At 36.1% G+C, this 23,498-nt stretch overlaps 1 protein-coding gene across 11 annotated transcripts in view; it reads right to left on the reverse strand.

Annotated features, from left to right (window-relative positions):
• Nucleotides 1–15,598: 15,598 nt before the first annotated feature.
• UNC5D (unc-5 netrin receptor D) overlaps nucleotides 15,599–23,498 on the reverse strand; it is a 505,816-nt gene continuing 497,916 nt past the window's right edge. For all 11 annotated transcript variants that reach the window (XM_074329674.1, XM_074329672.1, XM_074329673.1 and 8 more), the window contains one exon: nucleotides 15,599–21,725. In XM_074329674.1, coding sequence (XP_074185775.1) covers nucleotides 21,521–21,725 — 205 coding nt within the window. In that variant the 3' untranslated portion in view covers nucleotides 15,599–21,520. The remainder of the gene's footprint in view (nucleotides 21,726–23,498) is intronic.

Raw genomic sequence — 23,498 nt, forward strand, 5'->3', positions numbered from 1 at the left:
AGCATTGTAGGAGACAAGTGGGGGTAGGAGGAATGTATGGTGGTCTCAGTGTTCAATGTAGTCTGTGTGGCTCTCACTGTTCTAAGCATGGTGCACACTTCTTTCTTTATCTAGAGCTTGTTTGTTTGTTTGGTTCAATTTCTATAAAGTAAACAACCTCTGTGTGAGGAGCACAGGGTCACCACCTGGTGTGATGGGATTGATGGAAAGTATGTCAGAGTTTACCTACAATTGGTAAAGCCTGTTTTAAAGTATTAAACCCAATCCTGCTTGTTAACACTCTGTATCCTCACCTTCACTACTTGTTCAATGCATATCCCCATTCTTAGAACAGCACCTGGCACATATTAGCCCTCAGTAAATATTTGTTGAACTAATGAAATAAATGACTTTATAACATTTACCTCTGATTGCTGAGCATTTTTTATGTTTTATTGTAGATTCTACCCTAGAGGTCCAGGGTTCAGCTTTCTCAGATATGCTAATTCAGATACCACTTCTCTATCCAGATTAATTTATCCTTATTGCTCTTTGATCTTTTTCTGTTTTTCCTGTCTTTGTCGGCTTATGGCCTGTTTATTCCTTTGCTGTCATTTTTGTTGACATCGGGGATGGGAGAGATGGAGACTAATATGTATTTAATCTGCCACACAGCTTCATAAAAGATTCTTTGTTTTAATTTTGTCATAATTATATATATATATGAAATATTTTAAGCATTGAGTAAATATAGAAAATAACGCATGTATCCACACATGCTTTGAAAAGTTTTATCATTTTAGTCATCTTTGCTTCATATTCCTCTGTGTGTGTGTGTACAAAATTGGTACATATATCATTTTTAAAGAACCAAAGTATCACACAGATGTACAATTAGATGCTTCACTTCCGTTTTGATTTTTCCCTCATTCCTCATAGTTAATGATTTTAACTTCATTTGTTATATCTTATTCCCAGCCATATTTATATCTTAATGTCCATGTATGTAGTCCTAAATAATTTGTGGTTTTATCTTACATGCTTGAAATTCTATGTAAATGTTTTACATATTGTTCTGTGACTTTTTTTTCACTGAACATATTTTTGTGATATATGCATGTTGATGCATTCAGTTGAACTGCTGTGAGACATTCAGGCATATATTCTATATCCTATACTCTGGTCTACCTTAGATTAAAAACTGTCATGGAACGCACTTCAAGTCCTTAAAGCTCATTGCATTCCATCACCACAAAGAGGCAGCATAATTTAAGAGCCTGCACGCTGGTGTCAAGTAGATCTGGATTCATATCTAGAATCTTTCATTTAGTAGCTGTTGTATTACATAAGCTCTTATTACTTGGTATCATTGTTTATAAAATTTAAACACTAATAGCATAGACCTTACTGTGTTAAAACGTGTAGATTTCAGTATGGTATTTCACAATAGTAAATGGTCAAATAATGGAGTTGTTGTTATTATATTGTATAATTGTCAACAACTCACTGACTCATAGAATTTTAGAACTGGAAGTTCAACTCTTTTAAGGTTTTTAAAATTCTCTTAATAAAATTCCTTCCAAGTAATAATCTGACCTCTGTATGAATATCTGCAGTGACTTGAAATTCTGAGAGAGTTTACCCCAGATTTAAACAGTTCTGTGAAAATGATGCTCACTATAAGAAATTAAAAAACAAAGCAAAACAAAACAAAACAAAACAAAACAAAACAAAAAAACAGAACTCTGTAGGTTCTGCAGAATTTGTCCTAATCCTACCACATGGAACCAGGCAACCCTGGTCTAATCCCTCTTTCATATGACAGACTTTCACATATTTAAAGACAAATATCAAGTCCCCTTGAGTCTAATTATATTGAAAATTGAAAAAAATAATAGAACAGAAAGAAAAGGAGGGGTATTGGTATATGTCAGTGATGGATGAACCCTCACATATTGAAATAAATAGGTAAAAGGAGAGATAAGTACTTTAGAATTTCCCTTCTACTAGTTTCTCCAAAATGAAATACAGTCATCAGAACCTCCCTTTGAGGAAATCTTGTAAGTGCTATTGAAATTTTTTGTTACTACCTTTTGGGGGCATTCCTTGATGATATTAGCATAAGTGCAACCAAATGGACTGGGAAATAATCTTTAAACTATCTTATAAAGAGAGTCTTTATTGTAATCTATTATACTTTAAGCCTGAAATGGATAATAATAGAAGGGGATGCTCTCATTTTACAAGGCAATAATGTGGTGTCTGAGCAGTCAAACTTTATTGTGAGGGAGACTGCAAAGCAGCATATGCCGAGAAGCTCTCTCTGACAAATTATAAAACTGCTACCACTCTAGAGGTGTGATCAGTCTCAGAAAGAGTTTTGATAGCAAATATAGTTCTGCTTCCTACTTTCCTACTTGAATTTCTGACTTTTACACCAGACATTTTGTTCAAAATGTACACAACAACAAAATATCTTCAACTGAAACCACTTTTTAAAACTTCCCACATAGATGAAAACATTAAAATATGAAGACTTCTGATTGAGTACTAGGACTTTTTCCACTCCAAATCTCAGCAGAGTCTCAGCCTGAGATATCAATCGGATTTTGTCATTTAGACAAGTCTATAACAAGAGACTAGGGTAGGAATTGGAAAACTATGGCTCTTAGGCCAAATCCAGGCTATTTGCTTAGGTATGACTTGAGAACTAAATATATTTTTAAAATTTGTAAATGGTTGAAAAAAAATCAATAGAAGTGCAATATTATGGGACACATAAAAAGTATATGGAAATCAAATTTCAGTGTTCATAAATGAAGTTTTATTGCAATACAGCCACACTCATCTGTTTATATATGATCTATGACTGCTTTCCTGTTACAGTGGCAAAGTTGAGTAGTTTCAACAGTGACCTTGGTGGCCCACAAAGCCTAATGTTTATATTCCAGCCTTACCAAAGCAGTTTGCTCATCCCTGAACTAGAGAATGAAGATCTGGTTAGTGGGAAGAACCAAGAACCTCAATCTGAAGGGGGAAAAAAAAATCCTAGTGGCAGCCTGGCAGCCTGGGAGGGAACGACTTACCCAAAACTAAAAAAAAAAGTATCGGAGCTTCTGGGTCAGTGAACATGTGGAGATTTTGGGAGAGTGGTACACCTGCAGAGGGCATGGACACTCTGAGATTCTTTCTTCATACCTTGTACTATGCATCTCTTCTGCTTGGCTGTTTCAGAGTTATCATTTTATAATAACTAGTAATCTAATAAGTAAAATATTTCTCTGAGTTCTGTGAGCTGCTCTAGCTAACTAACCAAAGAAGGTGTTGTTGGAACCTCCAATCTATAGCCTCTTGGTCAGAAGCACAGGTACAAACCTGGACTTGAGATTGGCATCTGAAGTGGCGGAGAAGCAGTTTTGAATAACTGAGCCCCGACCTGTGGGATGTGACATTATCTCTAGGTATTAGAGGCTATCTCTAGGTCAGAATTGTGTTAAATTGTAGGACACACAGAGAATTAGTGTCAGAGAATTGCTTGATGGTGTGAAAAAAATCTCCCACAAATTATAAATAGTTACCAGACTCTCAGTGGTAGGGAATGGAAGATTGGTGGAGCGGGGGTGCAATGATCCATGTTATGCAGCTGCAAAGGGGAAGTAGGAATAAACAGAGAAGACAGATTGGCCCCACTGACAGATCATGCCCAATAGACCCAGCATTTCTCCAGTGCTGACTGTATTGTATTTTGAGGTTGCTCACGTTTTAACTTGGACCTTTATTGAATGAATTTCCATCTAAAATGATAATTGACTCTACCTGCCTGTCCTCAGATATCCAAACCAGTGAATGGGTTAAATATATCTCATGTACGCCACTTCCAAGAGTGCAAAAGTAAAAGCCCAAAAGGCTATTATAAAAGTACATATAGGGGCGGCTTGTTGGCTCAGTTGGTTAGAGTGCAGTTTTCATAACACCCAGGTAGTGGGTTCGATTCCCACATGGGCCAGTGAGCTGCGCCCTCTACAACTAGAGTGAAAACAATGACTTGACTTGGAGCTGATGGATCCTGGAAAAACACACTGTTCCCCATTATTCCCCAATAAAAATTGAAAAAAAACAACAACATATAATTGATATGAAAGTCAATAGAACATAATAAAAGTTCTTCTAATTATTCTCGTGTACAGATGACATGTCCTCACATATCAACGACTTTCTCTTTTCAGACTTATCTCTGCAGTGAGAGCAGGGGCTGTGCTCTTTGTGTTTTGTAATTATCCACAGAACAGATTGGGTGCCTTCCACATGTTGCTGGCTGACCAACTAAGTTGTGCAGCTTTGAAAAGGGAAGGGATTGTCCAAGATCAGGCTAAGCAACAAGCTGTGTTATGCACATAGCCAATGATGGCAGCTTTTTAGAGGGTGCTGTTGACCTCTGATCAGGCTTGGGTCAGAGTCTAGCCTCTGTGCCCTCTGGTCAATAGACTCAATTCCTATCCTCAGCCAGAGCAGCACACACAGTAACCTCTGCCACTTAACTTCATTATAAACTGGACAAATGGCGTGCAGGGAGTTGAGCTTCTGAATTCCTTTGGGTTCATATTAAAGATGAGTTGTTGAGAGTTTGAATTTCCTGGGTTCTGCTTTTCATCCTATTTCTGCCTTGCTGCTTTCTCTTCCCTCAATAATCTGCTTTCTTCAACCCTTCGACATTGAAATTTAATATGATTTTCCCCTTCGGTTGGATAAAATTCTACCTTTTAAACATATTTCCTTTGCCAATTAAAAGAGATAAAATACTTCTTTCTAGTTTTGGCTTATCTTAACATGCAACATGAAGACTTCCTCTCCCTTTATTCTTTCTTTTCTCCCATCTCTCTCTTTTTCTTTATTTCTTCTCCTTCCCTTTAGCTTGTTTCTGTGTCCTTTGGCTTAGCCGTGCCTGTGTTTTTTCTTAGTATTTATTGATAGGAGTTCAGAGGGCAGGGATTAAAAAAAAAAAGTATCAATGAAGAGAGTTTGACGCTATTTGCATGTTTCCATGAAAGCTATGGATCAAAATGACCAGAAGCTTTTTAAATTCCTTAAAAGCTCCTCCTGGATTTGGAGAGCTCTATGAAAATTATGCTCGCTATAAGAGGGGAAAAAAGTTTCCCTGTAGTTTCTGCAAAATTGGTCCTAGTTCTACCACTTGGGACCTGGCAGCCCCAGTCTAATCTGTCTTCCGTATGACAGACTTTCAAATATTTGAAGACAAATATCAAGTCCCTATGCGTCTAATTATATTGAAATGGGAAGAAATAGGAAAGAAGGAAAAGGAAGGGAATGGGTACATGTCAGTGATGGATGAAGCCTCACACATTGAAAGTGACCCTCAGCACCACCCCCAAGCTCACCATTTTATAGTAACTATAAAAAAACAAATCTCAAGTTCAGGATTGGCAATTACTTAGATTTAGACAAGGATGGAGATATTAGGAGAGGCCATGCAACTTCTGTCTTCCCCTAGTGGCTTTAGATGTTCAGTTACTGATATTGATAGCAAAGAAAGGAAACTGGCCTGACAATTCTTGAGGTAACAGAAGGAAAAACCAAAACAAAATAGTAGTGACTTGCAAAATTGTTGAGAGATGATGTACAAGGAAAAGGCTCCAGTAGATTTCCAGAATACACTGAGTATTCTCAAGAAAAACTTATCAAAGACTTGAACTGGGGCAAAAGAAAGTACTGAACGTCTTTTCAGTGAAGTGTTGGGTGTTGTTTAACTGACCATCTGGGGATTATGTGAGTCAATAAAGGTGTGCTCCTTTGACTGACTGCTTTCGACTTGGTTCCATTCCAGCTCTGTAGGGGGAGAAGTTAAACTATAGAAAACTGGAAGTAATGCAAATGACTTTTATCCATAACCATGAAAACAAATTTTGTCTAGATATAATTGAGTTCTACTCTGTAGAACAGACAATTATAAATATTGCATTTTTATTGTTTCATAAGATATAATTTATAGGTTATTATAAAATTGGTGAATATCCTATAGAGCATTATTGCCCTGTAAGATATTAACCAACTTTGTCTCTATTAGCATTTTTATTTCAAAATTCCCATTTGCATATGTATATACATGTGTCTGTCTTTTCTTCAAATTCTTTTTTGAAGTAATATAGCCAGTTTCTTCATCAAGAGTGAGTTAAATAAATCTTTAACATGTTAATTTTGTATGTGCATGTGAGATGTTTTTAACTGTGAAAAACTCAGTAAAACAAACAATTATATCAATATATTCACTGCAAAATTTCTAGATACAAAACAGAAAATGTCTAATTGTATGGAAAAACCCAATGGACTTTCATTCAATCAGTTCCTTAACTTATTTTGTCTTAATGACCACTTTTTTTCAATTACAGTTGACATACAATATTAGTTTCACACGTACAACATAGTGATTAGACATTTGTAAACCTTACGAAGTGATCAACCTGATAAATGACTTCTTTTATGTCCTTTACCTCTGCTGAGGTCAGTCACTAAAAGATGCCCACATCTCCCTTACCCTAGACTATGGTCCTCATAAGGGGCTGTACCTCTGAGCCATCTCCCACTTTTCCCAACGTTCAGTCCTGTCAGTCATCAGCAAAATGTTTGATATCCTGATGGGGTTCAGGCCATGGTACCCCAAAGTATAGCACCTTGGCATGTTGAATATCTTAAGTTGAAAGAGTTTGAGAAAATAGCAGAAGCAGGTGACTGACCTCTACCCCTTCTTCTCTGAAGGCAAGACGTAAACCTTCCAGGTGAAAGTTACTCTCTCTGTACCAGGAGAAAGGGAGACGTTCTTATGCCCAGAGACAGGGAATTTAGGGCCCAGGAGGCTGTATAAACAAACCTTGTTACTTTACCACTTAATACCACTTGTTCAAACCCCTTTGTCTTTCAATTCTTCACATATTTATTATTTCTTTGTTTAAAAGGTATGGAAGCCTCCACCTCTAGTCATTTCATCAGGTCTTTATTCTCTGATGAAGGCTCCCATATATGTGTGAAAATTCAGTAAAATTTGTATGGTTTTCTTTTTTATGTCAGTTTAATAATTAGGCCCAGCTGGAGTCCTAAAGAGGGTAGAGGGAAATTTTTTCTCCCCTAAAAATCATACCTCTGAATGTTTCCTTCTTTTCGTTGCTCTTACTGAAACCTGGCTTTTAGTTTTTTGTTTTTTTTTTTTTTTTTTTTTTTTTTTTATGAAACTCCTTTCTTTGAGGCCCTTTTAGGTGGTTTCTATTTCCCCTCCTATACTTTTTGTACCATCAAAGGTGGGGGATGAGTTCTCTTTCCCTCACATGGTTCTTTCCAGACCATTTCCGTGATATTTTCCACTTTTGATGCTCACATTTGGAGATAATACAAGCCACTCTCTCCCCTGGTCGAAATAATCTACAGATGCCTAAGTCAATTCCTATTATTCACTGAACAGTTAGCTTTTGACTCATTGGCATTCTATGCAACATACTCACGTTTTAATTTCAGTGTACACGCAGATGATTCTTCTACCTCCCTAGTCTCTCAATTCCTTGAATTTTGATTCTCCAATGATTTTATCTTTCACCTTAACCTCAACTACTTACAGTTACCTCTCAACATATTATAGACCAGTGGTTCTCAACTGTGATTGCTCCCCAGAGGTTATTTGAGAATATCTGGAGAAGCTTTTGTTTGTCATAGTTGGTAGGTACTGTTTTTAGGAGGTATTTAATAGGTAAAGGTCACAGATGCTGTTAAACATCCTACAAAACAAAGGACAACTCCTCATAACAAAAAAATCATCTGGCCCCAAATATCAATAGTGATGAGACTGAGAAAGCCCCATATAGACCTTGTTGTTTATAACAAATACACTTCTCCCTAATCTCTGTTTCAAGAGTCTTACTATCTAACCTCCTTAAAAAATTTTTCCTTTATAGCAAACCTCCTGAAAAAACTTGATTATACTTGCTATCCCCCTTTTCTCTTCTAGTTGTTTTCTTGAATCGACTTTAAATAGGTTTTCCCCAACATTATCTAAACTGATCTTGCCATATTCATAAAGGATTCCACATTTCTAAATTTAAGGGTTGATTATTAATTCTCATCTTACTTGACCTATTAGCAGCATTTGATACAGTTGATCATGCCCTTTTTTTATGTCCCACTTTTTTTACTTGCTTTGACACCCTTCTTCTGACTGTCCTTTTACCTTACTGGCCACTTGTACACAGTCTCCTCAGATTCTTTCTTTTCTCCTGAAGGTCTAATGTTGAGTGCCCCAGGGCTTGCTGCTGTCTCATGATTTTAAATGCCATTCATATTTTGACAATTACAAAATGTATACCGCTTTCTTAAACTCCAGACTGGTATATCCAGCTGTACGTTCTAAATTCCCAGTTGGATATCTAATAGGTGCTTTGAACCTAACACACACAAAACAGAGCTCCTGGTCTCCACTCTCCCCCAAATATGTTCTTTCTACTCTAGCTCCATCCCAGATAACAACATCTCTTCCTTTCACAGCATCCATCCATTATATAGGAAAATTATGCCACCTTCTACTTTCCAAATACATCCGTTGTTCAAACACCTCTCCTCTTCTCTACTGCAACCATCATGAACCAGCCCACAGTCATCTCCCCTTCCCCCCATTATAAGGGGTAACCTCCTAGCATCTACCCTCCCCCCACTGCAACATATTCTCAAGCCACCCATGTGATGCTGCCAAAGACTACCCATATTCTTCTAGTATCTCCCCATTTCACAGAGATTACAAGCCCAAATCCTGCAAGATCATATTTGATCTATACACCTTTACAAGATCATATTTGATCGATTCACCTTTACAAGATCGTATTCGATCTATTCACCTTTACAAGATCATATTTGATCTATTCACCTTTACAGGATCATATTTGATTGATTCACCTTTACATCTCTGAGCTCATCTCCAGCTCTCTCACACTGCTCCAGCCTCAAAGACATATTTTCTCTTCCTTGAATAGGCTGGAATAATTCCACTTCAAGCCTTTGAAATTACTTCTTCCTCTGCCTTGAATCCTCTTCCAGGGATCTTCACCTCCTTCAGGACTTGAATCAAAAGTCACCTTTTCAGTAAGACCTTGACTGATAACGGCATTTAAAAACACAATCACATTCTGAAAGCCCACTTTGCTTTCCTGTGTCTAACTTACTCTATATTTTACTTATTTAGTCTTTATGCTTTGTATCCTTTCAGAAGAATGAAATCTGTGAAGAGTGGACTATTTAGTTTTTTTTTTGGTTCACTGTTCTATTCCCATTGCCTAGAAGAGTGCTTCCCCCATAGTAGACAATCTATATATATTTAAATAAATTCAACACCTGGGTAAAGTAGTAAGCCAATAGAAAGCACATTTAAAATGTAGATTGTTTTTCTCTTTTTTTTTTTTAATGAAGAATGTAAAGGATGATAAAAAGAAATAGTAGTTTGGGCTCATAAAAGCCAGAAAAGAAGTGATAACAGAAGGATAGTTGACTTTATCATTTTATGTAATTTTTCACTTATGATGTCATCAAGAACACACTCATTGGTGATCTTTGTCCAAGTATTTGGATTTTTAGAGATATAATGCTAGGAGAAGAGGCCATCTCTGTCTGGGTATCCTAACCAAATTATTCAACATAGGGATCAGAGATAAAGGAGCAAGTGTGGGTTACTTACAATTTTTACCTGCATGTCTAACAATTAATTTGGTCTAAAAGTATTGAATTCCTGATCTTTTGTTTACCATTGACAGTCACTGTGTAGTTCTCATCTGTTAAAAACACCTACATAGCACTTACAAGAATATAAAGTGTTTTTTTCCACACACAGTATTTCTTTTGATCACTGCCAGAGCCAAATATAGGTAATGGGACAGGATATTCATGATGCTGTTTTACAGATAAGGAAATTAAGATTCAGAAAGTAAAATTGCCTGAGAGTCCACTGGTAAGCATGAGAGCTAAGATTAGAACTGTCTTTAGTTAGTACCTTCTTACCTATTCTGGGTCTTTCCATTTAAGTGTACAGCATCTTTTCCATGGCTGTACACCGAACACTCACACCTTTGCAATTCAATTCCATTGAATTTTTCTCTGAGCTTAGAGAGAGCAAGGTTATTTGATACACATCATTTAATTGTTTGTATAGATGCCTCCAGCTTTCAAAAGTAGTCTTTATAAGGTTGAGCAAAATAGTTACGACTTCTTCTTATCAGTTTTAAGTGTGCATTTGTAATTAGTTATAAAGGAACATGGTTAAATCAAGCATTCACAGGGTAGAATTAAAATGTTAAAAAGGTTATCATGGATTAATCATATGTTTAGAGATAAAAAAATTTACAAAGTGCAAGAAATGGGGTGATAGATGAGTAGAAAAGAAGTTGAAGAAAATCTGGACTAAATTAATTTAGGATGGAAGGCCCCATTTATCTCTTACACATTTTTATAAAAGTGTATCCCAAAATGTGAACTGTGAGATATTTAATGACTACCACACAGTCATTAAATAGGAGTTAGTAGGTGATAAATATTTTTAAAATGTTGCAGACAGTATCCTTGGCTGAGTGGTTAAAAATGCACATTATAATAACTTCTCTTTTCTTCAGGTTCCCTATTTACAAAATGTGAGTAATGATAGTGTTCAGTTTACATGGTTGCTAGGGGATTAAATGAGTAAATCCATGTAAAGTGCCTCGTACATTGAAAGTACAGTCGTCCTCCGTTATCCGCGGTTTTGCTATCTGTGGTTTCAGTTTGCCCAGTTGGTTACCCACTGTCAACCTTGGTCTGAAATATCAAATGGAAAATTCAAAAAATAAGTTTTAAATTGCACGCCATTCTGAGTAGAATAAAATCTCTCTGTCTTGCCCGAGAAGTATATCATCCTTTTGTCCAGCAAATCCTGGCTGTAAACACTCCCTGCTCATTGTCACTTAGTAACCTTTTTGGTTATCAGATTGACTGTTGCTGTATCACGGTACCTGTGTTCAAGTAAGCCTCATTTTACTTATAAAAGTTATTTACATAACTTTTATAATAGTATATTCTTATATTTATTCTATTTTATTATTGTTAATCTCTTTGCCTAATTTATAAATTGAACTTTATCATAGGTAGGTATGTATAGGAAAAAAACATAGTATATATAGGGTTCGATACTATCTGCAATTTCAGGCATCCAATGGGGGTCTTGGAACGTACATCGGGTGGATAAGGGGGGACTATTGTATTCAAAAAGTGTCAACTACTATTATTATGTATAAACCTTTGATAGGTCTTAAAATAAAGAGCCTCCGTAAATGTGATTAACTCAGCTTTGTCCAAAGATGGCTAACCATAGGATTAGTACCTAATAACACAGCGTAACAGTTTGGAAACTTATTGTAGAAAATCCAGTGCATCATAAGGACTAGAGGCATGTGAAGCAGTATGGCAGCCTCTTTTGAATAAAATGCTTACTAATATGTTTATCAATGCTAATCTTCCTGTTTGAATGTTCTTCTTCCTTTGTTTTCATCTGACAAATTCTTACTCATCTCAGATGGAGAAATTGAAACCATGATCCAAATTCTCCATCCCTTCCTTTGTACTATGATTAGGTAGCAATTCCCATCAAGAGGTTCTATTTTCCTCTCTCTGAAATGGGGCTTATCTTTTGTGTTATTTTGCCCATTAGAATATCACAGACTCTGCACCCTTCTCTTCCTCTGCGTTTACCATGAGAATATACCCAGACTAACCTATTGGATCATGAGACATGGAGCAGAGCTTAGTCAGCCCTGCTGCTCTAGCCAAGGCCTTCAGTCATGTAAGGAGTCTCATCTGGAAAGCCTGTCCAGCTGCCCTCTGAGCTGACTGTAGGTACATGAATGAGCTAAGCTGAGATCAGCCAAGCCACGATTAGATCAGGAGGACCTCCCAGCTGACCGATCCTTTTGTAAGAATAATAAATGCTTCTATTAAGCCACAAATTGCGGGGTGTGTTACAGAGCATTATTATAGAAATAGGTATTAATTAGGGTTTCTAGGCAGGAATTCCCGCCCATTCTCAGGAATTTTTTCACTTTCCCATTCCTGAATCCCGAGCTATAAACTGTTTTGTGTTCTCCATAATGAATTGTTTCCACAAAGTGATGGCTGATACTACCAACCACCTGGGTTCAAGGAGCCCATTTTCCCGATTTCCAGACCAACTTTTCTCGGGCTTCGGGAACAGAAAAGCAAAAAAAATTCCCAAGAACGGCTAGGAATTCCTACCTGGAAATCCTAGAGATAAATAGGAAAAATGTCTAAGAGATGCATTGTGAATAGTACGTTTATTTCCCATTGTGGGTATTACTCAGTAAGGAACCAATTTTCCTGATTTCCCAACCAACTTTTCTCAGGATTTGGGAATGGGAAAGGGAAAAAATGAGAATGGGTGGGAATTCCTGCCTGGAAACCCTAGTATCAATATATCGTCTTTAAATCTTAGCCCAGTGGCAACTGGTCTATGTAATTTTCCCTCACACAACACAACCTGGTTTTAATGCTCCTCCTTTATTCTCCCTTAGCAATCTGTGCTCACCTCTTTCGTAACACTTGGTTGATAGTATGGTACTCTTTTGAGGCAGAGAAAGTAAGCTTCTTGGAGGTTGAGTCATGTGTTTTATTTATGAATGCCTGACTTGTAGCAGAGTGGCTGGCACAGAGCAGGCAATAGTACCCAAAGTAAATCTTTAATGTTTAATTTGTGCACACTCTTAATGCTTTTAAGGCCCTCGTGTTATCTAAAAATGAGAAATTGAGTCATCTCATTGATGGAGTACCAACTCTATGTAAGATCACGATTATTTTAAACAAAATATTATTTGTTTTAGTCATAGATACCCTTTAAATATGCATTTGCCTCAAATTCTTTCTCTCCTAAAATCATTCTATGTGGATGGATGGATGGGACCTTATTAGACTATTTTTTAAGCTTCCTGTATTAACATTAACCTTTGTATTTGAAAACAAATTTTATTTCACTTATTTCAAGGATAGTAAGACTTTTTTTCTGAAATAACTTTTAAGTATCAGAAAGATACTAAAGTTGAGTACATGTTTGGCCCTGTTGTCACTTTGCTATGTTTATATAATGAACACTCTAGGATGTCTCAGAACCAAACCTAACCAGAGACAGCTGGAGATATGCTTAGTCATTAGAATCATGCGCCACATAAACTTTTGGTCAAGAATGGACTGCATATACAACAGCAGTCCCATAAGATTATAATGGAGCTAAAACATTCCCATTGCCTAGTGACATTGTAACCAATGTGCCATGTTAGCCCAACACATTACACATGTGTTTGTGGTAATGCTGGTGTAAACAAACCTACTGTACTGCCACTCTTATAAAAGTATAGCACATACAATTATGTACAGTACATAACACTTGAAAATGAATGACTATGTTACTGGTTTATGTATTTACCATACTATACTTTTTGTTATTTTAGAGTGTACTTTTTCTACTTATGAAAAAATGTTTTCTGTAAAACAGTATGGTGTGTTACACTGGCAGCAGCCTCATACATCTTGTGTTTATGATGTCTCTCGATTGCATCATTTCACTTATGCTTTATTTAAGCTCTTGTTTTGTACAGTCACATGCCATATGGGCTTGTAGCCTAGGAGCAATAGGCTAGACCGTACAGCCTAGGTGTGCAGTAGGCTATGCCATCTAGGTGTGTGTAAGTGCCCTCTGATGTTCACACAACAAAATCGCCTAGTGACACATTTCTCAGAACTATCTCCGTTGTTAAGCTGCACACAACTGTATACTACTTCTTGAACATTTATTTTGTGCCCAGTGAATTTGATATAATTATCTCCTCTTAAAAATAATTTTTTGGCCAAAATCATGTATCCAGAGGATAGCAGACTCAGGATTCCTATCTCAGTGTGTGTTGACCCAACACATTTTGTTAGCTACTATGCATAGAGCCTCTCGAAAATAAGGCATGAGCTTATTTTAGAGATGCACTTGGTTGCTTAAGTATCATGTAGCGTGATACGGCTTTACATTCTTTTTTTCCCCATTTAATCTTTAGACTTTGGGAATAATCTAAACATTTTTTATCATCCTTATAGAATAGATGAAATAGAAATATTAAGTATTTTGCCTGATGTCAAATGCTGTATGAGTCAGAATTTGAATTCAGACTCTTATCACGTAGTAAATGCTAAATATTTTTTTAAATACATGAGAAACCCCTATCAGAATTAGTTTGATCAAATTCTAACAAATACTGGCTACAAAGAACAAACATAAATTAGCCCACAGTAGCTTAACCTATTCAAAATCAGTTTTTAATGAGATAAAAATATTTTAACAAAATATTTTAAAAATTATTTTGAACAGTTTATTACAGAGTCATGTTGATCTGTTATGTTTTCATCAGGATGAACTAGTTATAGCTGGATCTTTATATCAGTCACAGCTTCTTCTAGTTAAAATCTGTTTTGACCAACTCATAGTGAATTTATTTGCTGTTAACTATGCCAATAATTCTGAATTTTCCATTTGGTTCTGCAGAATCATACTGATTTACCTAGTTTACTTAATTAGAACCAATTCTCATTCTACTAGTAACTTTAAAATATATTTTAATCAGCTTTAAAGTTCTGCCTAACTTAAAGTGGTCAAAAAGAACAGTTGGAACCATTCACTGCCACTTTGTCAATATTCACACCCACTCTTACTAGTTCTGTAAGATGATCCAAAAAGAAAATTACATGGTCAAAAAGTATAGGGAATGTTGTATATACTCCCCTCTTAGAGACCCATCAGATATATTAGATGTATCATACACATAAACGGTTCCAGAAATCTATTCATTTCCATAGCTTTCCAAACTTAATTTGAAAAACAAAAAGCAACCAACCAACCAACCAAACGAAAAACACATGTTATCTCTCTATGGGAATGGTATTTTGTTTAAAAAAACATTTTGGAAAATATTGGTTTAAAACAATTTTTAATCTTTTAATTTATAACCAACTAGTTTAAATAGATCAGAAACTGTCTTTGAGAACATCATACTGTTTAAACTGGCTCTGGCCAGCTCTAGGTAGTTACGATTAAATTCTTGGGAGCTTTCAGCATTTAAAACCATTTAAAACAGATTCAGCCTGTCATAATGTACTTGAAATGTGAAACATTGTACTTATTTTCTTAACATTTCCCCATGGAAAGGCAGAACATTTTCTATACAGTCTGTAAAAATAACCCAAGCATTTTGAAGAATTAGGTGAATGGTTTTCTCAGTTGTGGTATGGCTAAGATTATCTCCGAGTATATAAAACTATATCCCAGGAAAGTTATGTGTGTGTATGTGTGTGTTGGGATGTTAGACGATATTCTTAGCTTTGCTTCTGTAGCCATAGTTTCTCCTTAAGACCAGAAGGAAAAATTAGGTCCCATATGTTAACAGGTATTTAGAAATTGTCTTTGATGTGAAGGACATTCCAGCTCCTGCTAGGATATGGCAGATGTGTAGAGGGGTTCCTCATTGGGATTTCAGAGTGCCACTCAGGAAGTATCCTAAAATGTCAATAAAAGACTCTTTATTCATAAATAACTGATATGCAGTAATTTACGTCTGTACATTTATCTTGAAAAGTCTGTAACCATCCAGTTTTTTTGCAAACTCTACATAAAACATCCAAACCGTCCATTTTGTTCAATACAATATAACACAGCTGTTTGGCATTACCAAATATATATGTATATATATTTATAGATATGTACATGTGCTGAAAAAGAAGCCAGTGCAGCCTTTTCTAAGAAGTCCATCCAAGTATTTACTGTACAACATTCAGAATTTACATTGATAATACAAGGCACAAAAAGTGTGGTATGAAGCCAAGGCCATGCTTTATTCAAACTCTCTCCTCTGGCTTGCTCACTCCTTCAGCCTCATGTCAAATTAAGTGTTCAGTTTTTGTGTTGTTGTTTGTTGTCGGCTTTGAATACATCAAACTAAAGTTGAGGGTGGTATGAATTTGAGCTATGAATCACTTGAAAGAACCACCCCCTCTCCCTCACTCATGCACCGTCCCCAAATAAACAGAACAAAATGAAATGTTTTGAAATTCTTCCATACAGAAATAGAAGTGAACAATTACTCATATTTTTTTGAGTTTGGGTCAGTAGAATATGCCAGCTTCCCTCTAATTGCCTATATTTGCAATGTTACTAGGTTGACACGTACGGGATTGCATGTACCAATTAGAAACAATAATGAAGAATGGGAAATTTTAGTCCTTCTTCATTTCAATTTAGAAAAGGAAAACATTGTTTTCTGACCAGAAAAATTTTAAAGACTGAGTTTTTTCCCACTTTCTCAGAGAGAGGTTTTGAATGGGAGCAACCGACATAATCTAGGACAAGCCTTAGAGAATGTTTCTGATGGAAATTTTTTAGTTACCCTCTGATGACTCTTCGATCAAAGCCTCCTGGTAAGGGGTGATCTCCCTTTAGCATTACCAGAGTTCACTAATGGAGGGATATTAGAATTATTAGATCTATTTCTGATTATAATGTGTGTGTTTCAGTAATGGGGTCAAAACATGATATTCTGCTTACAAACTCCCTCAAATATCATCTTTCTTTTACATGATTCAACAGAACCACTGTTAAATCTACCATTTCAAATTTTAAGGGAATTGTACAATTTGTCCAGTTTTGGAATTTGTATGTAAATAATGCTTGAAATAGTGAAATACTTTTTTGGGTTTAGCAAAATTTGAGGCAAAAGGACATTTTCATTGTAACCATGCCTTTTGTAAAAATATTAAACATACGTTTCCATTCATGCAAAGAATTACATTATCAACTTTAGTGATATATTTTATAATTTAAGGCTATAACATTTTGGAAAAAAAGATGTACCCCTTGCCAAACTCAATATTAGGGGTCGGGGAGCACATTTTTAAGCTTAGGCCTAAACATGAAGCTTACTGCCTTTTTAAATCTTTGGGTTCAGATGGAGGGTGGGTTCTAAGACATGAAGTTTAATGTTACTGTCTTAGGCCCACCTCATGAGGACATTCCAAATCCATGATCTTCATAGCAAAAGGAAAAAGCAAAGTAGCTGCTTCAAAAACCACAATTATTCTATGTGAGTTAAATTTCCTACTTCAGATCACAGTACTACACACTAGTGACTAACAGCCAGGTCTGATTTCCATCCCCTTTTATCTTTTGAAGAAAATACAACATACAAATTGCCATTTTGATTTTTGTGGACGACCCTGGAGTAGGGATGTGAGAAGTCCGTGGTAGACACTGGCTCTCCTAGAATTGCTTTTGCAAAAAACACCACATGCTGTCAATACAGCCAAACAGCTTTATAACTGCAGCTTTTGAAAGAGTTTGGAAAGTAAAAACACAAAATATGCAACACATCTAAGATTAGTAACATTTTTCACTTTGTGACATTTGACAAAATACATTTTCGTTTGTAGTTCAGGAAAATTCTATGCAGACAAAACAGTGGAAACTGCGGAAACGGTGGTCATTCAGCTTTTGGCTAAAGCATCAATTTTCAAATACAGCATTATGGCAACTAACATCAAAAGGCTAATAAAATTTTGTCACTATCTGTAGGACAACATTTTGCTCTCCCACTTGTTGTGGATGTCACCTCTGGTCCAGTCAATGGGAGTTACTAGGGATTCAGAACTTTGCAATGTTTCATGAGGAAAATTAATGAAAATGGGCCACAGAGTGGGCCAGAGAAGCACATTTCTCAGCTCCGTCCGGGTTCCTGTGACCTTCACATATCTGGAACAAAGACCTCTGAGAGAACTTCACCTTCAACACATTTGGTAGCTACGTTACTCAACACATTTACAGAGGGACTAAGAAATTCAAGAGAAAAATGGTGAAAAGGAAAGACAAAAGCACATCAAAAGAATTTCTAACATTTTGAAATTCACAGGTAAATTTGCCAGAAGTTTGGCAAGTGGAGAATACTCTCTAAAATCATTTATACCATTTTAATATTTCGTCTTAGCGTATCAATCCTGATGTTGACATAGTTGTAATAAATCCATAACTTTTAATCCAAAAATAATATTTATTCATTGGACTTAATATCCCTTTCCAAAATTAACTGAAAGAAAACTATAGGGAATATGGCAAAGCATAATTCTTGCAGTTGGAGATAAAAATAAAAATAAAAAAAGAGAAAAGTTCTCTTTAAAGAGAACTGTGTCAATTCCTATTCATCTCTTACAAAAAGGCCAATAAAATTTTTGTGGGAGAATATTTGAGTTTTATGAGACTTTCTGTACCGGTAAATGAAGTTTGCATTTAAATCCATCGAGTGAGCTTCCTTTTGGCTTAAAGGATTTTAATATTAAGTGGTAAGATTGTACAAGCAATGTTATAAAAACTGTAGATTATCTTTATGATGCTGCAGTCTGATGAAGCTGTGAAGTGCGCCATTTTGGTGGCATGATTTTAAGTCATGACAATTAGACTTAAATGGCTTTGAGGACTTAAAGACTTGGCATTAAGTGGGATGTTTTGTAAAAATTTAAGTAACCTACCAAGTAGTAAGGCCATTTTTAATTTCTTGGTTCATTTTGCTTTAGGACAATAAGACTTCTAAAATAAGTACTTGGACTGACAAGTATATCTCTTTCAAGAGGGGCATTTGTATTGTGCAGGCAAATATTAAAATAGAACAAGGGTTTAGGTCACAGTGAGTAACCACAGGTTTAAGTGTCATATAAGTCTGTCTGATCTGCAATTTCATGTTCCCCTTGCACCATACACACACACACCCCCACCAACCCACAGGTCTGTAAATCTCACAAACATGGGTTCTTTTTGGAAATCTATTGTAAAATACTGCACAATTCTAACATGCAATGGCCACATAATTTCATATATTTTTGTAGAAATACTATGAAGGATCCTAGCAGAATTAAATAATAGAGAACTGTAAAGAGGAACAAAAGGGACTGAAAGATGGACTTGAGCCTTGGGCTGAAATCAAAGGTGAATCATGTTAATTTGCTTCCTTTGTCACTGAATGTGATGATCAAATGTATTTATAAAACCCAAACCAAAAAAAAAAAAAAAAAATCCATGGAGGAAATTCCAGACATTCAGGGATCGATAATAACCTCTTATCTTAAAAACAGTCTAGATAGATTCTAGGGAAAACATTAAAATTTTTCATCTGTTTTAAAATATAAAAAATATAGCAAAAATCTAAAAAGGATCTGTGTGGAGTCACAGAATAGATGAAACAATTATAAGGCCAATTAGAAGGGAAGAGGAAAAAAGGGTAGGAAGGTTTAAAACAAAAATCCTGCAGGAGAATTTTACTAACAAAATCTCTATAATGTGTTTTCTACTAGTTATTATTTAACAATTAATGCAGATTATTTCTTCATCCCAGCTGTGCCAGTTAATCTCAAGTTTATTTTGGGTGATTGACCATCTACTTCCACTTCTTTCTCTTTCAAGAATCATATCAGGGATGTGAAATGATTTACACTTTCATGCTTTCTTTCTATTGTTCCCTAGAAGGAATAAACAAGTTGAGCACACTAGCAAAAGGATGTTTTCATGATCTAGATACGGTATTCTGAAAATATGCTTGACAGTTCTAAGAGGAGTTGTTTGTTCTATATAACATGCCTTTGGTTCCTGAGAAAAGCAAGATGCTTTTGAATGTCATGTAGCAAAGCCTTCTGTTGCATACAGGGGACCATATATACCACACTTTAGTTAGAGAAAATAACCAGCCCATTCAAGGGTTCTAAAATGCCTTACCCATGTATCATACATTCATCCTACCTTTAGGTCTTTTTTTTGCTTAATTCACAACATTTTTTTAAACATGGGACCTACAAAAACGTTGTTTAAAAAAACTGATCATATCCCCAATGCCAAGTACTCCCCATCTCCCCCATTTCCTGACTAGTTTTATTTTATCCCAGTGTGGCCAACCTCTAAGTAGCTGATCAGCCTTGTGATTAATCTAGGTCCTTGACTTTGGTTGTCCTAATTGTGGACAGTTGATTAAAGCATCCACCAGAAGATGAGCAGGAGCAGGTCTTTTCATCTTTAGTTTACCAGGACATCTTGTCAAAATGATTAAATAGGATAAAAGACGAAGGGTTAAGATGGGGGACATGAATTGTCTGGATTTCAATTCTCTACAATATTAATGCCTCTTATTTAAAATATAAAGCAGTATGCTTATGGTGCTATAGAGAAAGCATACTTGGTAAGGTTGAGTTGTCAGAACTTGATGGCTCCCTGAACAACACATATGGTTTCTAGGACATTGTGGTGGAGGTCTATTTACTCAGATATTATTTAGAGCAAAGACTATTTGCTAATTTCCCAAGAGGCAACAGGAGGATGACCTATAGCTCTCTGGAGAGATTTGGTGATAACATAGTACCAAAAGACTAGGAAATTTCATGAATCTAGATTGAAAAGTACAATAAAACCTTCTCTTATAATGACAATGTTGGGGAAGTGGATCAATGCTTGCATCCTAGAAGTACAGCTTATATGAGGCCTGAGGCTTCTGCAGTTCATATATTTCCTTGGACCTAATTTGACCTCTCTCGTCTCAAAATCCATGTAATAAGCTGTGTGCGAACAGTACTCTGCAATTTGAGCAGCTTAGCTGAAAATAAAGATGGCCTGCTTTGTTGAGTTGGAAGAAATACATTTCCATATTGAAAAGTCTAATTATGTTGCTTGAAACTTCTCCTCTACCATAATGGGTAAGGAAGGTGAAGAAAGAATGGGGTAGATTTGTCCTAGGAGAAAATGAAGGTGGGGTACACTGCAATAGCTAGTTTGTGGTCTATATCTCTTGATCTTGTTTCCATTAAGTGCCTAGGATAGATAAGGAATTGGTTGGTGCTGGTGTGATGTACTCAGATTCTAAATTCTAAATGACCTCCTTGATGTTGTTGAAGTCATACAAATGGGTTGACAACCCTGTTTCACTTCCGAAAGCCAGTCTTACAATGATTGCCGACATCACAGATTCCAGTTGGTAGAAAACTCGTGACAATCTGGTACCAGAATCAGCTTGCCCTTTTGGGCACATCATTAAAAACCTGTTTTCAAACATGCACTTTTCATTTTCTGCTTTCCCAGCTTTATTGTAGCTCATCTTTTCCCACAGTTACTTCTATTTAGATATGCCCTCACTTTTATCCTTGCCACCCCAAATCTGAGAAGTTCATCAAGTGTTAACCCCAGTATGGATTCAGAGGAGACAGCCTTCTATTTAAGAGAGCTTGTACTTTTCCCTATTAACATATTTTACCTATATAAAATTCAGTTTTTCAACCAGGGATTCTCACTGATTGTGAATGAAGGCTGAATTTCCAAAATGCCATGGGGCAGAAAGCTGCCTGTTTCTTCCACTTAAAGCAAATGTCCCAAAGCTGGCCATCACTCTGTCTCTTGAGAGGAAGTGGACTAGAGTCCATTTTGCCTGCTGTAGTTAAAGTCGGCTTCATCGAGCTGAGATTCTGTAATGTTCGAGAGTTTCGTGTGTGTCCTCCCAATCTCTTCAAGGGCACAGGCCAGGGAGTCAAGGTCACCATCGTGTTGATGACGAGCTTCCCACAGGTTCAAAATGACAGCAGATGGGCTACTTTGTGTAGCAAAATAAGATAAATTCCTAGACAGACAGTTAAATAAACAAAAATAATATTAAAACAAAAATGAAAATAGAAATAAAGGAACAAATAAAAATCAATTATATGAGAATTAAAAATTAATTATGGATATTATTATAATAGGAGTGCAAGGCTCCTTTGAGGCAGGTCTGGGACACTCTAGCTTATACACCAACACTCAACTGAAATTGTACTCTGGAATGTTACTAATGACCTTCTTACACTCCAATTTTTTTTGAATCCTCATCTTCCTTGAGTGTGTCTGTGTGTTTCTCCTTTGACTACATCCTTTGAAAAGCTCTTTCATTAGCTTTTGTGATGATGTAACCCATCCCTATTTTTTCAAGATAGCTGACCCCTTTTTATCTCTCCCTTGGTAAGCATAAGGGCTGTCAAGGTTACATTTTTGATTTCTTCTTTTTGCCCTGCTCAGTGGGCTCATGTATTAAACGGATTAGTTATCAAATCTAAGTGGACAATGTGTAAATCTGCACCTCCAGTCTTAGAGGTTAATGTGAGCTAGTTACAGATCTGTATATGACCTTGGACTTGATCCAATTAAATGTCTCTCCACATCCTCAGACTTAACACATCAGAAATTTTTATAATCTTCAGGATCCAAATGGCCCCCATTCTAACTATAACAAATATCTCAGTAATTAACAACTATCTTTTCAATCTGTCACACTAGGGCATTTATTTTTGAGTCTTCCCTTTATGTTGTTTATTTCTTTTTGACATATTCATCAGCTTCACATTTCTCCATTCATACTACTTACATTTAATTTATGCTCTATCATTTTATGGCCTGAATCACAGCAAAAATCTTACAGCTCGTTATGCCTCCAAACTCTCTAATATGCCCTGCATTCTTTCTTCAATTATCAGATATCTGCTCAACTTGTTTTCAATGACTTCTTGGTCTAGCCTCAACCTACCTGAGGCAATATGTATATATTTTTACTTAGTATTCTTTTGTCCTTTCAGCCATTAGTGCTGACTCAGGTGACACTTTGCTTTGTGCTTTCATTCAATCTATTCTGTTCACTAGGAGTGCCCACTTTCTCTCTTTACAGTTTGTTTATCAAGATCCTATACTCCTGCAATGCCTGGTTCAATTCTCATCTCCTGTTTGCTCGATATGATTTCTTCTCTGAATTCTTTCAATGCTTGTGCTTAAATTTTCGTGTGAGTAAAATGCTTATATATTTCATGTGAGTGAACTTGGTCTTCCTAAGTTGGATTACAGACAAGGAGAAGGAGCATAGCTAATAATTTTCTGATTCTGTAACAGCACTTATCATAATACTATGACAGGTGTTTATTCAATATCCATCAACTGAGTAATTGATTGCCATGAGCTGTTTTTTCAGACTATATGGGATCGTCAGTGAAAATAAATGGTCGCCTTTTAGGTAATAACTTTTGTATGATGAAGACAAAGGCAACACTAAGGATTAAAGGTCACAGTTTTACATGGGTAGCTTTTACAGCAAGGATAGAAATGTCACCTCTGGCAAAATTCTGATGAGTTGAAAAGAGTTTCCAGAGTCAACCAAGAATTACCTATTTTGAAGATGGTATTACTTTCCATCATCACATTCGGCGTATAATCACAAAGTAGACTCATAGCAAAGAACACTTGGAAGAGAAGACAAGCTTTTAAAGGCACTTTACCATTTACAAGCAACACACACACACACACACACACACACACACACACACAGAGTAATTTTGAGTAAATTTTATTCAAAGGTCTTAAGGGACTGTTTAAA

The sequence above is a fragment of the Rhinolophus sinicus genome, linkage group LG04, assembly GCF_036562045.2.
Source record: "Rhinolophus sinicus isolate RSC01 linkage group LG04, ASM3656204v1, whole genome shotgun sequence".
Lineage (NCBI taxonomy): Eukaryota > Metazoa > Chordata > Mammalia > Chiroptera > Rhinolophidae > Rhinolophus > Rhinolophus sinicus.